General features: G+C 49.6%; 4 protein-coding genes across 4 annotated transcripts; all 4 read left to right on the top strand.

Annotated features, from left to right (window-relative positions):
• Nucleotides 1-5558: 5558 nt before the first annotated feature.
• K444DRAFT_89285 (uncharacterized protein) lies at nt 5559-6477 on the top strand. Its single transcript, XM_024888783.1, has one exon. It carries the CDS (start codon nt 5884-5886, stop codon nt 6358-6360), a length of 477 nt encoding a protein of 158 aa, XP_024732381.1. The 5' UTR covers nt 5559-5883; the 3' UTR covers nt 6361-6477.
• On the top strand, nt 6478-6919 carry K444DRAFT_89286 (uncharacterized protein). Its single transcript, XM_024888784.1, has one exon. The coding sequence runs from the start codon at nt 6594-6596 to the stop codon at nt 6873-6875; it is 282 nt and encodes a 93-aa protein (XP_024732380.1). The 5' UTR covers nt 6478-6593; the 3' UTR covers nt 6876-6919.
• Nucleotides 6920-7158: 239 nt separating this feature from the next.
• Nucleotides 7159-8010, top strand: K444DRAFT_89280 (uncharacterized protein). Its single transcript, XM_024888782.1, has 2 exons — nt 7159-7297; nt 7345-8010. The coding sequence occupies exons 1-2, from the start codon at nt 7271-7273 to the stop codon at nt 7843-7845; spliced, it is 528 nt and encodes a 175-aa protein (XP_024732379.1). The 5' UTR covers nt 7159-7270; the 3' UTR covers nt 7846-8010.
• Nucleotides 8011-12737: 4727 nt separating this feature from the next.
• On the top strand, nt 12738-13414 carry K444DRAFT_491821 (uncharacterized protein; the record flags this gene model as incomplete). The annotated part of the gene is made up of 2 exons (XM_024873212.1): nt 12738-12947; nt 12995-13414. Coding segments are annotated over 2 exons (630 nt in total), but the record flags the coding sequence as incomplete, so codon positions are not given.
• Nucleotides 13415-14420: the final 1006 nt, after the last annotated feature.

Here is a 14420-nt window from a genome sequence, read left to right as displayed (position 1 = left end):
GGGGAGAGTGGTCGCCGTGTGGTTGCAGGGGCATGCAGCCGTGGCTGACCCAGCAGCAAAGGGAGGGCATTGAGAAGAGCCGTGCGGTGAGGGCATTCGGAGGTGCAGCCAGATGGAGTGTCCGTTGGCCACTGCAACTTGCAAGCCCCAAATCCGCGCTGCTCAGCCCTGTCGACCCCGTTTAACGCTTTCGATGCCCTGTGGCCCTCCTCGCTGCTCATGCTTTGCACATCAACACCTTGGGATACACGGTCACCGAGAAGCTTCACGCGCGGATGGGGGTCGAAAGCCTAGGCCTGGAGCGACGGCAGGCTCAACAGTTGCGTAGGGGATTTGGATCTACCGTTGGTGAGGTTGTGAAGCCAGGCTGGCAGTTGGCAACATGCAGCAAAATAAGCATTCGTCGTGGTGTGTTTGGTTTGGGCAGAGATGCTTCGAATGATCACCAGCCGCACCGCAAGCCGCGATGCAGCACTTCGTACTCGGGGTCTCGTGCGTCGTTCGACCAACAGCCAGCTACAGAGAATCCAATTGTCGTCGTCGTCTTGGCCTTCCCTTGCCTGGGCTTGCCTTGCCCGACGATATCACAGTGTGTATTGACTATTGAAGAATGAAACAATGCTCCTCCAAATACAGATGAGATGCATCACTCTTTTTCGAGACGATCTCATCTGGATGCAAACCGCCCGTCAATGCAGCTCTTTTTTTTTTGACGCTTGCAATCTCGCCTGCCTCCGGACAATTATCATCAATCGGTCCTTCCTGTCCCTCTTGCACGGATTATTCCAGTCATTTCTTGGTCATCTGAAGGTTCTGGTGTTGTTGTTGTTGAGCAAGCGTTTCCTCGGCCAACGAGAGAGCAGATCGATCCGCTTTGGGAGATTAATGGTACACTCCGCCCCCATCCGCGATCCCCCTTTCTTGGAGCGCGCGATTGCAGATTGCCTCGAATCTCCCACGGCTATTTTCGTGGTGTCTCTTGTTTCGGGCTCATGTGTTTTTCGTTCTCGTCGGCATCAGTAGCGGCAGCAGCCCCAGAGGCGTGAAGTGAAGTGAAGTGTGTGCCATGGGGGATGTCATCGAGATACAAGTACACACACATAAAGGATTAGCAAGCCCACGGGGGTGCTCTAGGCGCCTTGGGACAGGACACTTGGGACAGAACACTTGGGAGCAACTCTGTTCTCATCCTTTCCGTGGCCGTTCGTCACGAATGCCCTGCTTCGTGGTCCCCTCATGCCCCTCTCCTCTCCCCGCGCCCCCTCTCCCCGCGCCGCCCTCCCCTAATGCTTGCCTCGTGCTAGCCTGGGAGCAGCCTGGCAGCCTGGCAGCCTGGCAGCCTGGCTCCCTTCCTTCGTTTCTCCCAGCAGTCTGACCTCCGTAGTGCAGCGCCGACCCCTGCAGCGTGGGGTCTCCTTTCGACAGGCCTCTCCCAGTGCTGCGGCAAGGCCCCCTTGGCACGTGCTGGGGCCAGCCGCCTGCACCACTCACTCTTCCCCATTTGCACGCCTCTCTTTTCCATCCACTCTCTGCCCTCCTCTCTCCGCTCTCTCTCTCTTTTCCATCCACTCTCTTCCCTCCCTCCCCTTCCCTTTCTCTGCTGTACCCACACATTCGCGGAAGTTTACGACGACCTTTGGGTGGCCCTGGGATTTGGCATCCGGAGCCGTGTGGCGTGCCCAAGCAGCTGGCTCGCGCATTTCCAGGCTCCAAGCCTACTGCTGACCACAGGCAAGGGGGAGCATGAACGCTGGGCTGGAGCTTGGAAGTTGGTGGCTCAAGGAAGAAGAAGTGCGAATCCGAGTCATCACCGTCATATCACATCACATCACATCACCAACCAACGGCACGGCTCGGGAGTCGGGAGCCAGGCGGCGTTCCGCACAGAGCGCCTCCCCAGATATAGCAGATATCCTTCTCACGTAAACCCAGATCCGGAACCCCCCATCTGTCTTCCCCAGCCTGTCATCATCCCGCGCGAGAATAGAAACCAATGTCATTATCGTTGTCGATAATGGGAGGGCTGCCTCTTGGGCATTTCTGACGCCCTGATGTACTCCGTATGCAGCCCCACGTCCTTACTTCACACCTCGACTCTATTTCGAGGTATGCACAAGTGCAGCGCGTGCAGCATAAGGTCAAACCGCATATGCAATAATTATGCAGCAAGGCCAATAAGGTCAGCGGGAGCCCGAAGCCCGGCTCCAAAATGGCCAAATCGGGGCATTTCCTCGTGCTCTGAGCTGCTGCAGGCACATTGCAAACGTTGCCAATGAGCGCAAAGCCCCAAGAGGATCGTCGAGGCCATCTCCAAGTTGATCTTAGATTGAGAACTGCAGAGGTGGGGGGCTCGGCAGTTAATCGTCGCCGAGGAGAAGGAAATGTGAGATTTCCCCTGTCGATGACGATCCCTTGGAATCGTACCGTACGACACCAACAACGGCCATGATCAGCCTTACCTGGGCCGAGGCCAAAAGATCAGCAACAACACCAGTCGCGACATCTTCAACTTTGCCCCGCTATCACGACATTCAAGCTTTACTCTCAAAGGCCAAGCAGCTTCATAATTTCTTTCCTCGTGATACCTCCTCCCAGCAGCTGTTCCCACATCCGATTACTACTATGTATGAGCAGAGGCACGGCCTCTGGCCTCACCTGCGACACCTCCGCACGATCAAGGTCACTTTATCCACCTGCAGCTATCAGACTCGATAACCAAACTGCGAACATCGTCCGATGCGGAGATCAATCAATCCAGCTCCAAACCCGACAGATCCAAGATCCTATCAAACGTTGAGCCCTCTCTCGTGCATTTCAGCGTCTCTCATCCCCTCCGAAAATAAAAATGTGATCACTTCGGGACTTTCAAAGCTGCAACTCATCACATCGTGCAGCAGTTGACACAAGCGGGACCGTTGGTAACAAAGCAAACATGTGACTGGTTACCTCAACCACCAAACTGCAGTCAGATGCACTTCAGTTCCAACACAAAACCACCGTCGCAATCCTACCTCCCGTCTCTCGCTTCTCGCACCGGAATTTGGTCCCCAGCATCCGGGACTCTCTTACCCCCCCTTCTCTTGACAACGAAAAGTCATCTCCACAAATCTCGTCCCAGGCTCCCACTCGCGCGGAAGCGGAAACCAACCCAGAAAGCCATCTACAGTAGCGGAATGCCGCTGTCCCCACAACCCCACCGCTATCGCACCCGGCCGTCAGGATTGGCTCTATCTCAATCCTTCAAACCCAAACGATAAAGCGCAAGCCAGATTCCTTGCCCGGGACCTCAATCCGCTAAATTGCTTATGCTTCTTCTGCGCCTCTGCTCTCGAGCTGAGGACGCCAAAAGGTCTGTGAGCGGTAGGCTCGGCACGCCTGTTTTGTACGTCCGTATCCCGAAGCGAGTCGTCCTCCCCTTCACCTCAACCAACAACAAAAGCAGACTTCAAAAGGAACGTAGCATTGAAGGGGAATGCAAAATGTAAAGAAGCTTTAGCGTCTAATCAGCACCCTCCCCGTCTGCGTCCCTCAAGTCCGGAACCGAAACGCAAGAGCACGCATTAGTTCCGCATAAGTTCGTGGAATTTGCGGGACGGATTCCAATTGCAGCCACCGCGGCCACAGGACGGGCCAGGGACTGCTTGTGGAAAATCCCCCGTCCCCTTGTCTCTGCAGGCAGAACTTCCAGAACCGCCTTTTGTCTTGGATGCCACGATGCTGCAAGCGCAGCTTCAACCCGCCCGCCCGTCTGAAGATCGCCGGACGGACAACGCCTCGCACGCAAAGTAAAATCTTGTCTTACTTTCTATCGTCCCAGGAGACGGAGTATCGGGACTGGAATGTTAGATTTGTCAGAGGATTTATTCGTGCATTTGCATTTATACAAGGCGGGGGACGAAGCTTGCAACAAAAAAGTCCCTCGGCTGGCACGAAAACGAAGGACACCCGCGTCTCCCAGACGCCTCGCTTACAACCTCCCTGCGTTCTGAGAGGTCACTGTCTCGACAAACCATCCCCCACCAAACTTGAAGCAGTATCGACAACATGCCAGTTCACCGGTAGCATCACCCCCGTCCACAATGCTAGCTAACCTTCTCATGACAGCGAGCCTGCATCGCTGGCGCTTCCCTGGCCGAGCAAAGTTTAGGCAAACTCAATTCAAGTCGAGATCTCGACTTTAAAATTTGGCTCCAGAAGAAGCGATCGAAACAAGGCTTGCTCAAGCCTCAAACAGCCTCGTCGAGCTCCCATTGACCGGCTGCCACGCGCTCCGACTGGCGGATCGGATCTAGGGACGTCGTCATTTCTCTTCGTTTCTTCTCAGGTTTCAACGGCTTCCAGCTCATTTCCTCGTGGCTCTTCTGTGATTGACGCGTAATCAGACGAGATAGCGAATCACAAAGACATAGCGGTACCTCCGACTAAGATAAAGTTCAAATACGAACAATCTCCCTAGTCGTCTGCAGCTGTCAGGAATAGCAAAAAAACCTTAAATCAGGGAAGTCCCTGTTTTTCAACGAGGGACCGCAGCGATGTTCTGGTCTCCAGGAGATCTGGATAGCTTGATCACACAGGGAGCTCAAGCAAGCTGCAAACTTTCTCTCGAAGCCCCGAAGGCAAAAGAATGATCAACGCGTCACACCTCGTGTCGTCATGCACATAATCTTTCTTTCCATTTTCGTTCCATTTCCTTTTGCTCGTTGCTGCAAGCCCGACGCTGGCTCGCAATTCGTCATTATTCGCTCCCCCAAATCCTTTCCTTATGCTACAGTAGCTTAATAATTTCGTGCTTTCGCACATATTGTTAATATCATGCAGCCAATTTGCTATTTTCATATTGCTTATTATTGCGAAATATCTCAGGAGCGAGGCAAGCCACAACCGAGCCTTGAAACATGTGCGTTTCTGTCCACGTTCTCATTCCTTGCCGTTCGCCTCCTTTTCCGTACATGTTCATCGAAATTCCCCGAGCACACCTCTCGCAGCCATCAGAAATGCCCCAAAAATAAATGGAGAACTGCCCATGGAAGACTCTTCTCGATCGAGAAACCATCCCGGTTTGCCATGTGGCGAAGAAATATTTTTAGGTGCTTCGCAGCTGCTTCCAGAGTGTTGCAAGATTTCTCGGGAGGGGCGGTCGAGCGGGGTGTGGTTTCAGGAAGGAATCGTTCAAACGGTGATGCAAGCGATCAAACGGGAACGAGTCTGTGCACAAGACGAAATGGGATTTGAGTTACTGGAGAGTTTATGTACTCTACTTCAAGGCGAGAGGTTGCTAGGTACCCCACATGTATCCCGAGTGTTCTCGGGCCTGCTAATGACCACCGCTCCAGTGACCCAACAGCTCAGGCTCCTAACCATAGTTAGTGTATTCGTGTGCAAGTAATTTCCTTCTCGAGTCAGGAACCTCATGCCATCCCTCCCCATCAATCCTATTATTCAAAGCCCCCTGATCCCTCAGATTGATCCCTCAGATCCTTTCCATCCAGCCCATCCCTTCCCTTTCTCTCAACAGACAGTTGGCAAGGGTAGGTGTTGGACTGGATGCAGGCTCAGGCTCCCTCCCTTCCGAATCCCCGCATTGAGCGCAACCTGGAGACGAGAGGCGATCAAACTCCTAACGGCAAGGTTGCCGAGCAAGGCCTGGGAATAACCAAACGTTTCTTTTCCTTTTGGGCTCCCCAGTCGGCAGAGCTGTGTGATCGGCTTCATGGGTTCTTCATTCAGATACCATGCCCTTGATCAGGTCCAGCTTTCTCTTTGGGGCCGGTCCTTCGGCGTGGCCAGTGCGGAGAGTTGTGTGATCGCAGAGGTGTGTGATCGGCTTCATGGCGACTCGAAGTGGAAGTCAGGTGCTGGACTCGGACCCGAATCACAGGTTGGATGGTGGGGCTGAGCAGCTGTGCATATGTGCTGGGCAAGCGAGTTGAGGCGAGTTGGTTACACAGTGACATAACCAACAACAACCTTCACTCAATGCCTGCATTTCGAAATTGTCGGTTCAAATTTCGAATCACGGTGTCAAGAACCGGTAGGCAACCGGGAAGGCTGAATCCTCCTTCTCATCGTCGATGCATCTGCATCATCTCAAACCGGTCTGCGAAGCACAATACAATACAGCATGCGAGATGTTGCGCCTCTCGAACCCTCGATGAACTCACCTCGCTGCACCTCACTCTTTGCCATCGCCAACTCACATCACCAACTCCCACAACTCCAATTCCTTATTCTTCGCACGACAATGACATTCCGCTGCCCACCCAACGATCGCCACCACCTTCCTTCCCCTCTTCCTCCTCCCCTCCTCGCGACAATCTCAATCTCAATCTCCACGCTCTCAGCCTCGGCACCCGGCGTTGATTGACATATATGATATTTCCTTTTAAACGCTCAGTCCCCTCTTGCTCCCCTCTCGAATCACACCACAACACCACGCCGTTAAGCCTTCACGCCTTGGGCTTGGGGTATTCCCGACGCCCTCCTCCCTTTTCGTCGCCGCTCAGTCCCTCCCGTTCCTCCCTCCCTCATGCTCCCACGTTCCCCTTTGCTGCCTCCGCTGCCGACCGGCTCGCGGCGCACGGCACACTCCCAGTATGGCGAGCTACCCTAGCCGGTTCGTTGTTTGCTTTTGCGTTGCCACGTTCTGCTTTGCTTTGCTTTTGCCTTGCCTCATGGCATTTTTCATTTTAGAAAGAAGGGAGGGAAACTCGTGTCGAGACCTGATTAAGGTTAAGTCGAGTTGCGTCGCGTTTGTTTGCTTGCTTTTGTTTCAATGGATGAATGGATGGATGCCCGCGATCGTGCGGCTCCCTCGCGTCATCTTGCTTCCGCTTCAAGTTTACTTGTTTGTGCATGCGAGTCGAGGGGAACCTTGAGCTTGAGCTGAGCTTGAGCACGGTTCTCTAAGCGCAACAGCTGAGCGCAGAGCGTGATCGCAGGCTCACGCTGCAGCCGGCTTCACGATCAGCGTATCGATTCCGGGTTGGTAATAAATGGATAGTGGGTGGAAGAAAAGAGGGGTAAACTTTTAGTGCTGACGGTAGGAAGTGAGGGCCTGAACCTTACAATCACTAGCGATAGACGGGGGAGATGCGATGCTACTTATCTCGGCGATCCGAGGGGTAGTGTGACTTATCAAAGTGCTTACTTTCCCCTCTTTTCGCGCGATACTTGTCCTTGTGCCTGTCCTGGCAATCTCACCAGTCCATATACCTACCAGTCCCAGTCATAATTCGAAAATAGACTCCAAAACATTCATGACCAACATAATATGGAAAAACTAGGACGGGCAGTTCCGGTCGGTCAATAAATAAATAAAGAGAACTTTTTCTAACAACCCCAAAGTGGCGGAAGGAAATACGGTTCTTCCCCGGCAGTTTGAACAGAGTACCCGATATTCTCCCACGCTTTTCCCATCTTTCTCCCTCCCCTCTCCACTCTCTTCAACCAAGTCATAATTTTACTCCAGTTCAAGGAACTCCCCTGAGGATACCTTTGCCTGGTTGCTCGCCTTGGTTGATGGTGGGCCACGGCGCAGCCCCGTCGTCGCACAGAAGCCCCAAGCACCCGGAAGCCGAGGGTGTTCATGCGTGCGACAAGGTTCGCCTCCCCTGGAGCCCACCCACATCTGCACCGAAGTTTGGAACGCCACGCGCTCAGCATCAAGCGTCGTGTTTGAGCCCTGCCTGGCGATACAGTAGTATTCGGAATATTATTGTTTTGAGAATTTTTTGGGACGGGGGGTTGGGATGTATGTGTGTGTGTGTGTGTGTGTTGCAGAGAGCTGGAAAACGAAACTTGTTTCAAGAGCTCCTCCTCCTTTCTTTTGCTCCCACCCGGAAATAAACACCGCTGTCAAATCGAATCGCGGATCGTGACGAAGAGAACGGTAAGGTATCGGTGCTGGTATCCTGTTTGGCAGTACTCCGTTGCCATATTGCAGCCGTCACGCTTGTCAGTTACTGTACGATGCCAGGGGGGCTGCATTCGGTCGCGGTGGAAGGAGCTCTCTTGCGTTTTGTTTCGGTTTTTGCATGACTTGATTTGATTTGAATTGACTTTCGGCTTGTGCCTTCCCGCGTGGCAAGGGGAGTTTGAGTTCCGATCCTAATTTTGGGGCTTTTTCGACGCGGTGGCCGGGTGGCCAAAGTCGTCATCGTGTTTCCGTTATCGAGATGAGAGATGAACACGGTCCTGACTCACGTAACTTCCGGTTTAATTTCGGTGTGGGGTTATTAGAGTTCAATTCTTGCGAGGGTCAGTACGAGGACGACAGTGTCCGAACTCGGAGGTCAAATGGGAGAAGAGTCATGAACGATATCTCTGTTGCTTGCGGTGTTACTCGACGTTCGTTCATGAGGGAACAGATGCGGCTGAGGAAGGCCTTCTATTTCGGGAAGGTTGCTGCCGACGTTGCCAAAGCTTATTTAATTGATTATGGAATCAAGTCCTCTTCTCTGTGCCCATTAGCAGTTCGCATTGCAGAGGCAAAGGGAGGGGATCACATCCAAAACGTGCGACAGAAGGCGCAAAGACTTTGGCCTCTAGGAAATGTTTTGCACCCGTCTTAAGCAAGGGCAACATGGTTTTCATGAGGCAGTGAATGCAATTTGAGAATATTTTGTTGTCAAATTGCTTCTTATTGGCATTTTCTCTGTTCTCATCTCAGGGACTTGGTTCATGCTGGATATATGTCTACCCTAAAGCCTCGATAGTTTTCTCGCCACTGTCAGTCTCCATCTTCATTAATTGTCTCACTATTCATTTCAACTCGATTCCGCTCCTTGATGTCTCTAAAAATTGTCGCTCAAGACTCCTTTGAGGTTAGGCTACAAGTCTTGACTTGAGAAAAGTATACAGGCAGCCAGAAAAGAATAGAACTGAAGGAGCATCTGCGATTACATAATTGGCATGTCCCTTGCTTCTTGTCGGGCATTTTAGAGGAAGGTGTTAAACTAATTGCCTCATTCTTGGACGCTCTTGCCAGGCTCTCACCGAAGATAAAGTAATCTAACGTCAATAACTGTTAGAATTCCTCTTCGCTGCTGGCGAAAGGTCCTCTACTTAAACTGCACGCGAGAGACGCGAGGACTAAGAAACGACTTCGCCGAGGGAACAGTCGCCTCGCGGATGAGCAGTGAGTCTTTGGGTAATTCCTGGAAAGTCTTTGGATAGTAAGGGAGAGCATTTTTCAATTCGGATTGTGGTTGCTGTCAAGTTGCGTCTTGATGCTACCTTTTCATCCGTTGGCCCTGACACCTCTGTGTTTCCTTGCAAACAAGCTTCTTCGTCACCGCACTCAATCCTCAGATATCTTCTTAACACACATTATTTCATTTTCGGTCATTGTTTGTAAGTCTTCTTGAAAGCTTTGCGTCTTGGAGAACGGATTAGTTGCGGCCTTCGGTTCGCGTAAGGTATCTATATATACAAAGCAGGAAAGAGGGTTGGATCAGCTACGACGACTTTACTGCCATCCGTTTCGCTTCCTTCTCTATTTCACGAGGTGCAATAAGTCTTCTCAGTCTTTGAAAATTGCTGCCGGTTGTTGCTAAGCGGTGTATTCTAACAATAAACTGTTGCAAAATCTATTCTTCTGGGGCAAGCTTTCAACACAATGGCTCCTACATATCACGATAGGAAATCGGTGGAATGAGCTTAGCATTTAAAGGTGAATGGCGTTGAGGGTACCTCTTGTTCTTTAGATCAACGTGTAGAACCCCGAGGGTAAATAAAAAGTGGGGCATCTGCTTGTTTTGAAGGAGAGACCTGTTTTGAATTGCGGCGTTCAACAATTCTTGTGGTGAGGGCCAGAGAGTGCTCAGAGTTGGGGAGTTTCAATGTTGGAATGGTTCATGGAAGTTTTTTGGTCAACGCATTTGTTGTTGTCAGAATTTTATACTGATTTATTTCAGAAGTTGTCAACTAAACCCATCCAGGGTTTTAAACTACATCACTCTCAGTACTGACTCAATTTCATCAAACAGTTGTCTTTCTCCAGTGCTGTCCTTAGGGAGAAGTTGAATAGACGAAAAGGGGCAAAAGAGATGTTTGGGGAGCATGGTATGGATAGTACCGCCAGGATTTGGACTGTTTGAAATATTCACAGTGTTTACTTTGACGTGATATGCGTAAACTTGGGGCCAAGCTGATTCCAGACGTCCTCGTGGAGTACACAAAGTCTAAGCCGCTCCCCACAATCCCTATCAGTATTCCAAACAGCAATCATAAGATTAAGCAGACACCATTCTCTAATCTCGAAAGGGCCGTGGTCCAAACATATCCAATCAAAATCAGAAATGTTCAGGCCACTGGATTTCTCATCCTTGGGCAGGGGCGAGAATCGAGATAACAGTAACAGGTCAACAAATGATGCTCGAATTCTCCAGAATACGGTCAAATTTACCAACAGCTCCACTTCTCCGAGTGTTGTATCTTTGCAAAATGTGGACCTGGCCGACTGGAAATCCAGTAATGTTGATTGCAACGGCGTCAAATTCAAGAACAGATCTGGTGTCTCTTCTTCCAATGGGCATTCCTGAAGATTTAAGATGCCGCCATTGTCTGAATTTGAGCGTTCAGTATTGGTAAGGTTTCCATCAATATCTCATTCCAGAGGTTGGCCTGAGAAATGGAAACAAGTAACTGCAGACTTCAAATTGGTGGCATTCATCGTGTACCATGCATTATGGCGATCGTTGAAGCATTCGGGGGAAAGAGAGTCTGGTGATTGCCAGTATTCAACTGGCCCGATCCATCCTGCCCAAGACCAGCTAGGAAAAGGATGATTAGGGGTGAGCTGCTGTCGGCCTCCCGCTGGAACCCAGAGCAATGCCGCATCAAAAATGTTTGATGGAAGATCACAGATGAATCTCCTATCGAATCGATGCTTAAAAAGCTCAAGAAGCCTGGGGAATGCGTTCAAGGCATCCGAAGGGTACGATGATTGCCTTTTTGTTTAGTCGGGACGAGTCTCGCATACCTAGGGAACGCAACCCATATTTCCAATCATATTTCGACAACAGGCCACCTGGAAGAGTATTTAAAGCGGCTTCACAAACTTGCAAACTGCCATCCATCATGTATGCGGACAAGACCTTCTGAGCAGTGGAAGTATGTTTGCCGAGTCTGTGAATACCAAACATCGCTTCGAAAGCAGTCTCTCTTGGAATGTCCATGTACGAGACTCATAATGCGACCTAGAGACGCATTCAAGTAGAGAAGGCGTTCTACCTTCGTCTCTGGCATCTAGTTCATATACGGACCCGGGTGACGATAAATGTAGTAGATTGTTATAACGAGATGGGGTTTTTATCAAATTATCAACCCACAATTCACGCCCTCCTAACGTTGAAACAAGCGTAATTGAGTCCTGGATAATTCTTAGGAGCTCGTCCATAATCTTGGTTAGAGAGCCAGGATCCTCGAGGGATGACCTGTTTGGTATAGTTGTTTTAAATATCGGGACCCCTCCCCAGACGTAACTGAGGGCAAATATATGTCTCGCCAGGATCCTCTAGCAAGCCGACTTTCGGATATATCAATGAGAGGAATCTCAATCAGTGTATAATAGAGCCGATTACCATCAAGACGAGAAGGGTCGTGGTTCTCCTCGCACTGCTTGAGATATCTGGATATTTGAGCAGGTTCTATCTCCGCCCCACCGTTGGCTTAGTTAAGCTAGAATTATTGTCAAGCATTTGAATGGCTCTGTGAAATTCTCTCTCTCTGCGTATGTGTTTGCTTTAGGTAATTTTTATAATTAAAGGAAGGATTGAGTTTGCTTTCGTTTTAAAGTGATTAAAATGTGTGAAAGGCTGCATTTGTTCATTTATGGAACGAAGGTCGGCCGGTTCGAATATGGTATCTATATTGTGTGTTGATGGTTAAGCAGGTTGTGGCATGCGCAAACTTGCATTTTTTTAATGTAAGGCTGTAGGGAGAAAGCTTTTACTTAGGAGCAGAAGTTCATTTCAAACATTTTAAAATTGCAGCCTTTACTGAGATTTAGATTTTTTCACTACAAATTTGTTTGAGTAAAATATATACCTTTTAACTTTCATTAAGTATTAAAATTTATAAATTTAGTGGTTCGTAAGAATTTTTGAAGTGTAAGGTGAATTCTCATTTAAGCAAATTTCAACTTCAGTTTTTCACATACCCCAAAACGGTTATCATGATCATATTACTCCAGGGAATATGCTCATTAAACCATAGAGCGTGGATAATTGTACCATCCGAAGGTAGGCTTTTCTTTACAGTGAAATGTTTTTGCATCACTGTCGAAACCAACATCGTGGCTTGGACAACCTTTCGGCGGCCCTGTCCCGATTTCACACAGCCTCGCCTTAAACGCGACCGCAAGTGCTAAGTTCAATATCGTGCTAGGCAGATAACTAAACTACCAATCAATGTGGCCTTTCGTGTTGTAAGATGCGGAAGGCGACAATTGGACCTCGTTGGTTGGGCGAAATCCATCGGATTCGGCCTTGTGCAGGAATGCAAACGCGCAAGGCGCAGTCGAGTCGCACAAGTCTCCAACGTCGATATAACGACCAATTTTCCTCTTAAATTCTCAGGACTTTAAATTTGGCTCTAAAGACTTCTTTGGAAGCTGTCAATAAGTACATCGATTCTTCTTTCGTGCAGCTGAATCGTTGGGAATGCCGTCGGCCGCCCACCTCCATCAAGAAGGTGCAGCCTTTCCTGTCGCCGGAACCCAAAAGGCTCAACACAACCGCCTTAGAAAGGGAGATGTTTGCGTAGGATGCATTGTCTGGCTACCCCCGAGGAAAAGTCATGACGATCCTGTCTTGTGCAACAGACCTGACTGTTGTGGTCGCGTCGCTCTCGAACCCGAAGGGTATGACCATCCTGTGGTGGTGCTAAAAATCTGGCAGAGTATCAATTCGAATATTCTTGGGGATTTAGTCTGCACTATAGCTTGCGTAGGATAATTTATCTTTGAAAGGTGTTCAAGCTGACCTGATCGCAGGCAACAACTTTCACGAACACCTCTCTGGATGTTTACAGAGCGCAACGGCTTCGAAAACCACATTACCGAGCATCTCTGCCCATCTTGGACGCCACTTCCAAGTCCACCAAGGATGACCCTGGAACTGTGCAAAACCTTGTTCTCGAAAAAGGCAATATGAGAAAGCAATCCTACGTTCGGCTTGACCATACATATGAAGTTCCTTTATCGATGCTCACTCAATATTCTGGTGGTAGGGCATATATAACCAGACTCTCAGAAGCAAGCTACATTACTCTGATTGAAAAGTTGGGACTCGAGCCAGAAATATTCGAGATAACGGCGACTTTGTCGAAGACGACAAAGCAACGGCTTTCAGCCTTGACAAACGCAGCCAGACGCTCTCAAAATGCGACTCGTCTTCCGTGTACGGCAGAAATCCCTCAGCAACTTGTTTTCCCGCCAATGCATCACCACTCTCCGACCCTTGTTTCTCAGCCAACGCTCCCAACTTCTCGCTACGGGGCGACATCCTTATCACAAGCGCCAATATATGTCCCGGGTTCCTATCCTGATGCACTACCGTATTCTAGTTCTGCCGAGCCCTCTGATCCCGATTCAACCTCATTGGTCTTGAAATGCATTCTCGGAGTCGTAGTTGTCGGCTCTCTTGTTTGGTGGAGGTACTCTCCGCGTTAGTGAGGAGCAGAAATTTAGTCTGGCGAGAAACGACGTAGATGGTGCCCCACTCAGGGCATAACTTCCTGTAGCTGAAATATGGAGATACTGGGCGGGCTGCGGCTAAAGGATATCTCTTATACATATCTTTACCTGGGGAAGAGTTTCATATCAAGAGGACTCGGTTTTCCATTTCCTCCTGATTCGTGCTGTTGAGTCTCTGTTATGGCCTGCTGAACGATAACCGATTGCTCGACCGACATTTGATACAGCAATTGCTTCAACAAGGGCTTTCAGTCCATGATTTGTTGTTTCATTAAAAGCTTTACGTCCTCGACTTTTGCTACTTGGTACTCAGGCTTTCCTTTGGTAATCAGTGGATTGAGACAAGCGAAACTTACAAGAGGGAGGAGCTCACAGTTGGGCAAGAGAAACGGACTAGGCTGTTTAATTACTCAACAGAAGTGTTGCAATGCAAATTGACTGGATCCTTGAAACTAATTACATGCTCAGAGCACCCAATGTTCTCAATAAACCCGCTTGGCCATTGGTTTGCTTGTCCCACGCAATTCGTCATATGACTCATATCATCACATGCTGCCAAACAAACGTCATAAGTGGTATTGCAAACATATATCTCTTGGCAACTGTGTTGCTTGCTAATCCTTTGTTCAAACTTCTCAGGCTATAAAACCCTGGTGACGAATCTAGCATTTTTCTGGTCACCAGCTGTCGCTCAAACCATTGGCTCAACTGTTCCCCTCATCTA

Source organism: Hyaloscypha bicolor, assembly GCF_002865645.1.
Source record: "Hyaloscypha bicolor E unplaced genomic scaffold K444scaffold_125, whole genome shotgun sequence".
Taxonomy (NCBI): domain Eukaryota; kingdom Fungi; phylum Ascomycota; class Leotiomycetes; order Helotiales; family Hyaloscyphaceae; genus Hyaloscypha; species Hyaloscypha bicolor.
Note: the sequence above shows the minus strand (reverse complement) of the source record. Positions and strands in the feature narration are given on the sequence as shown.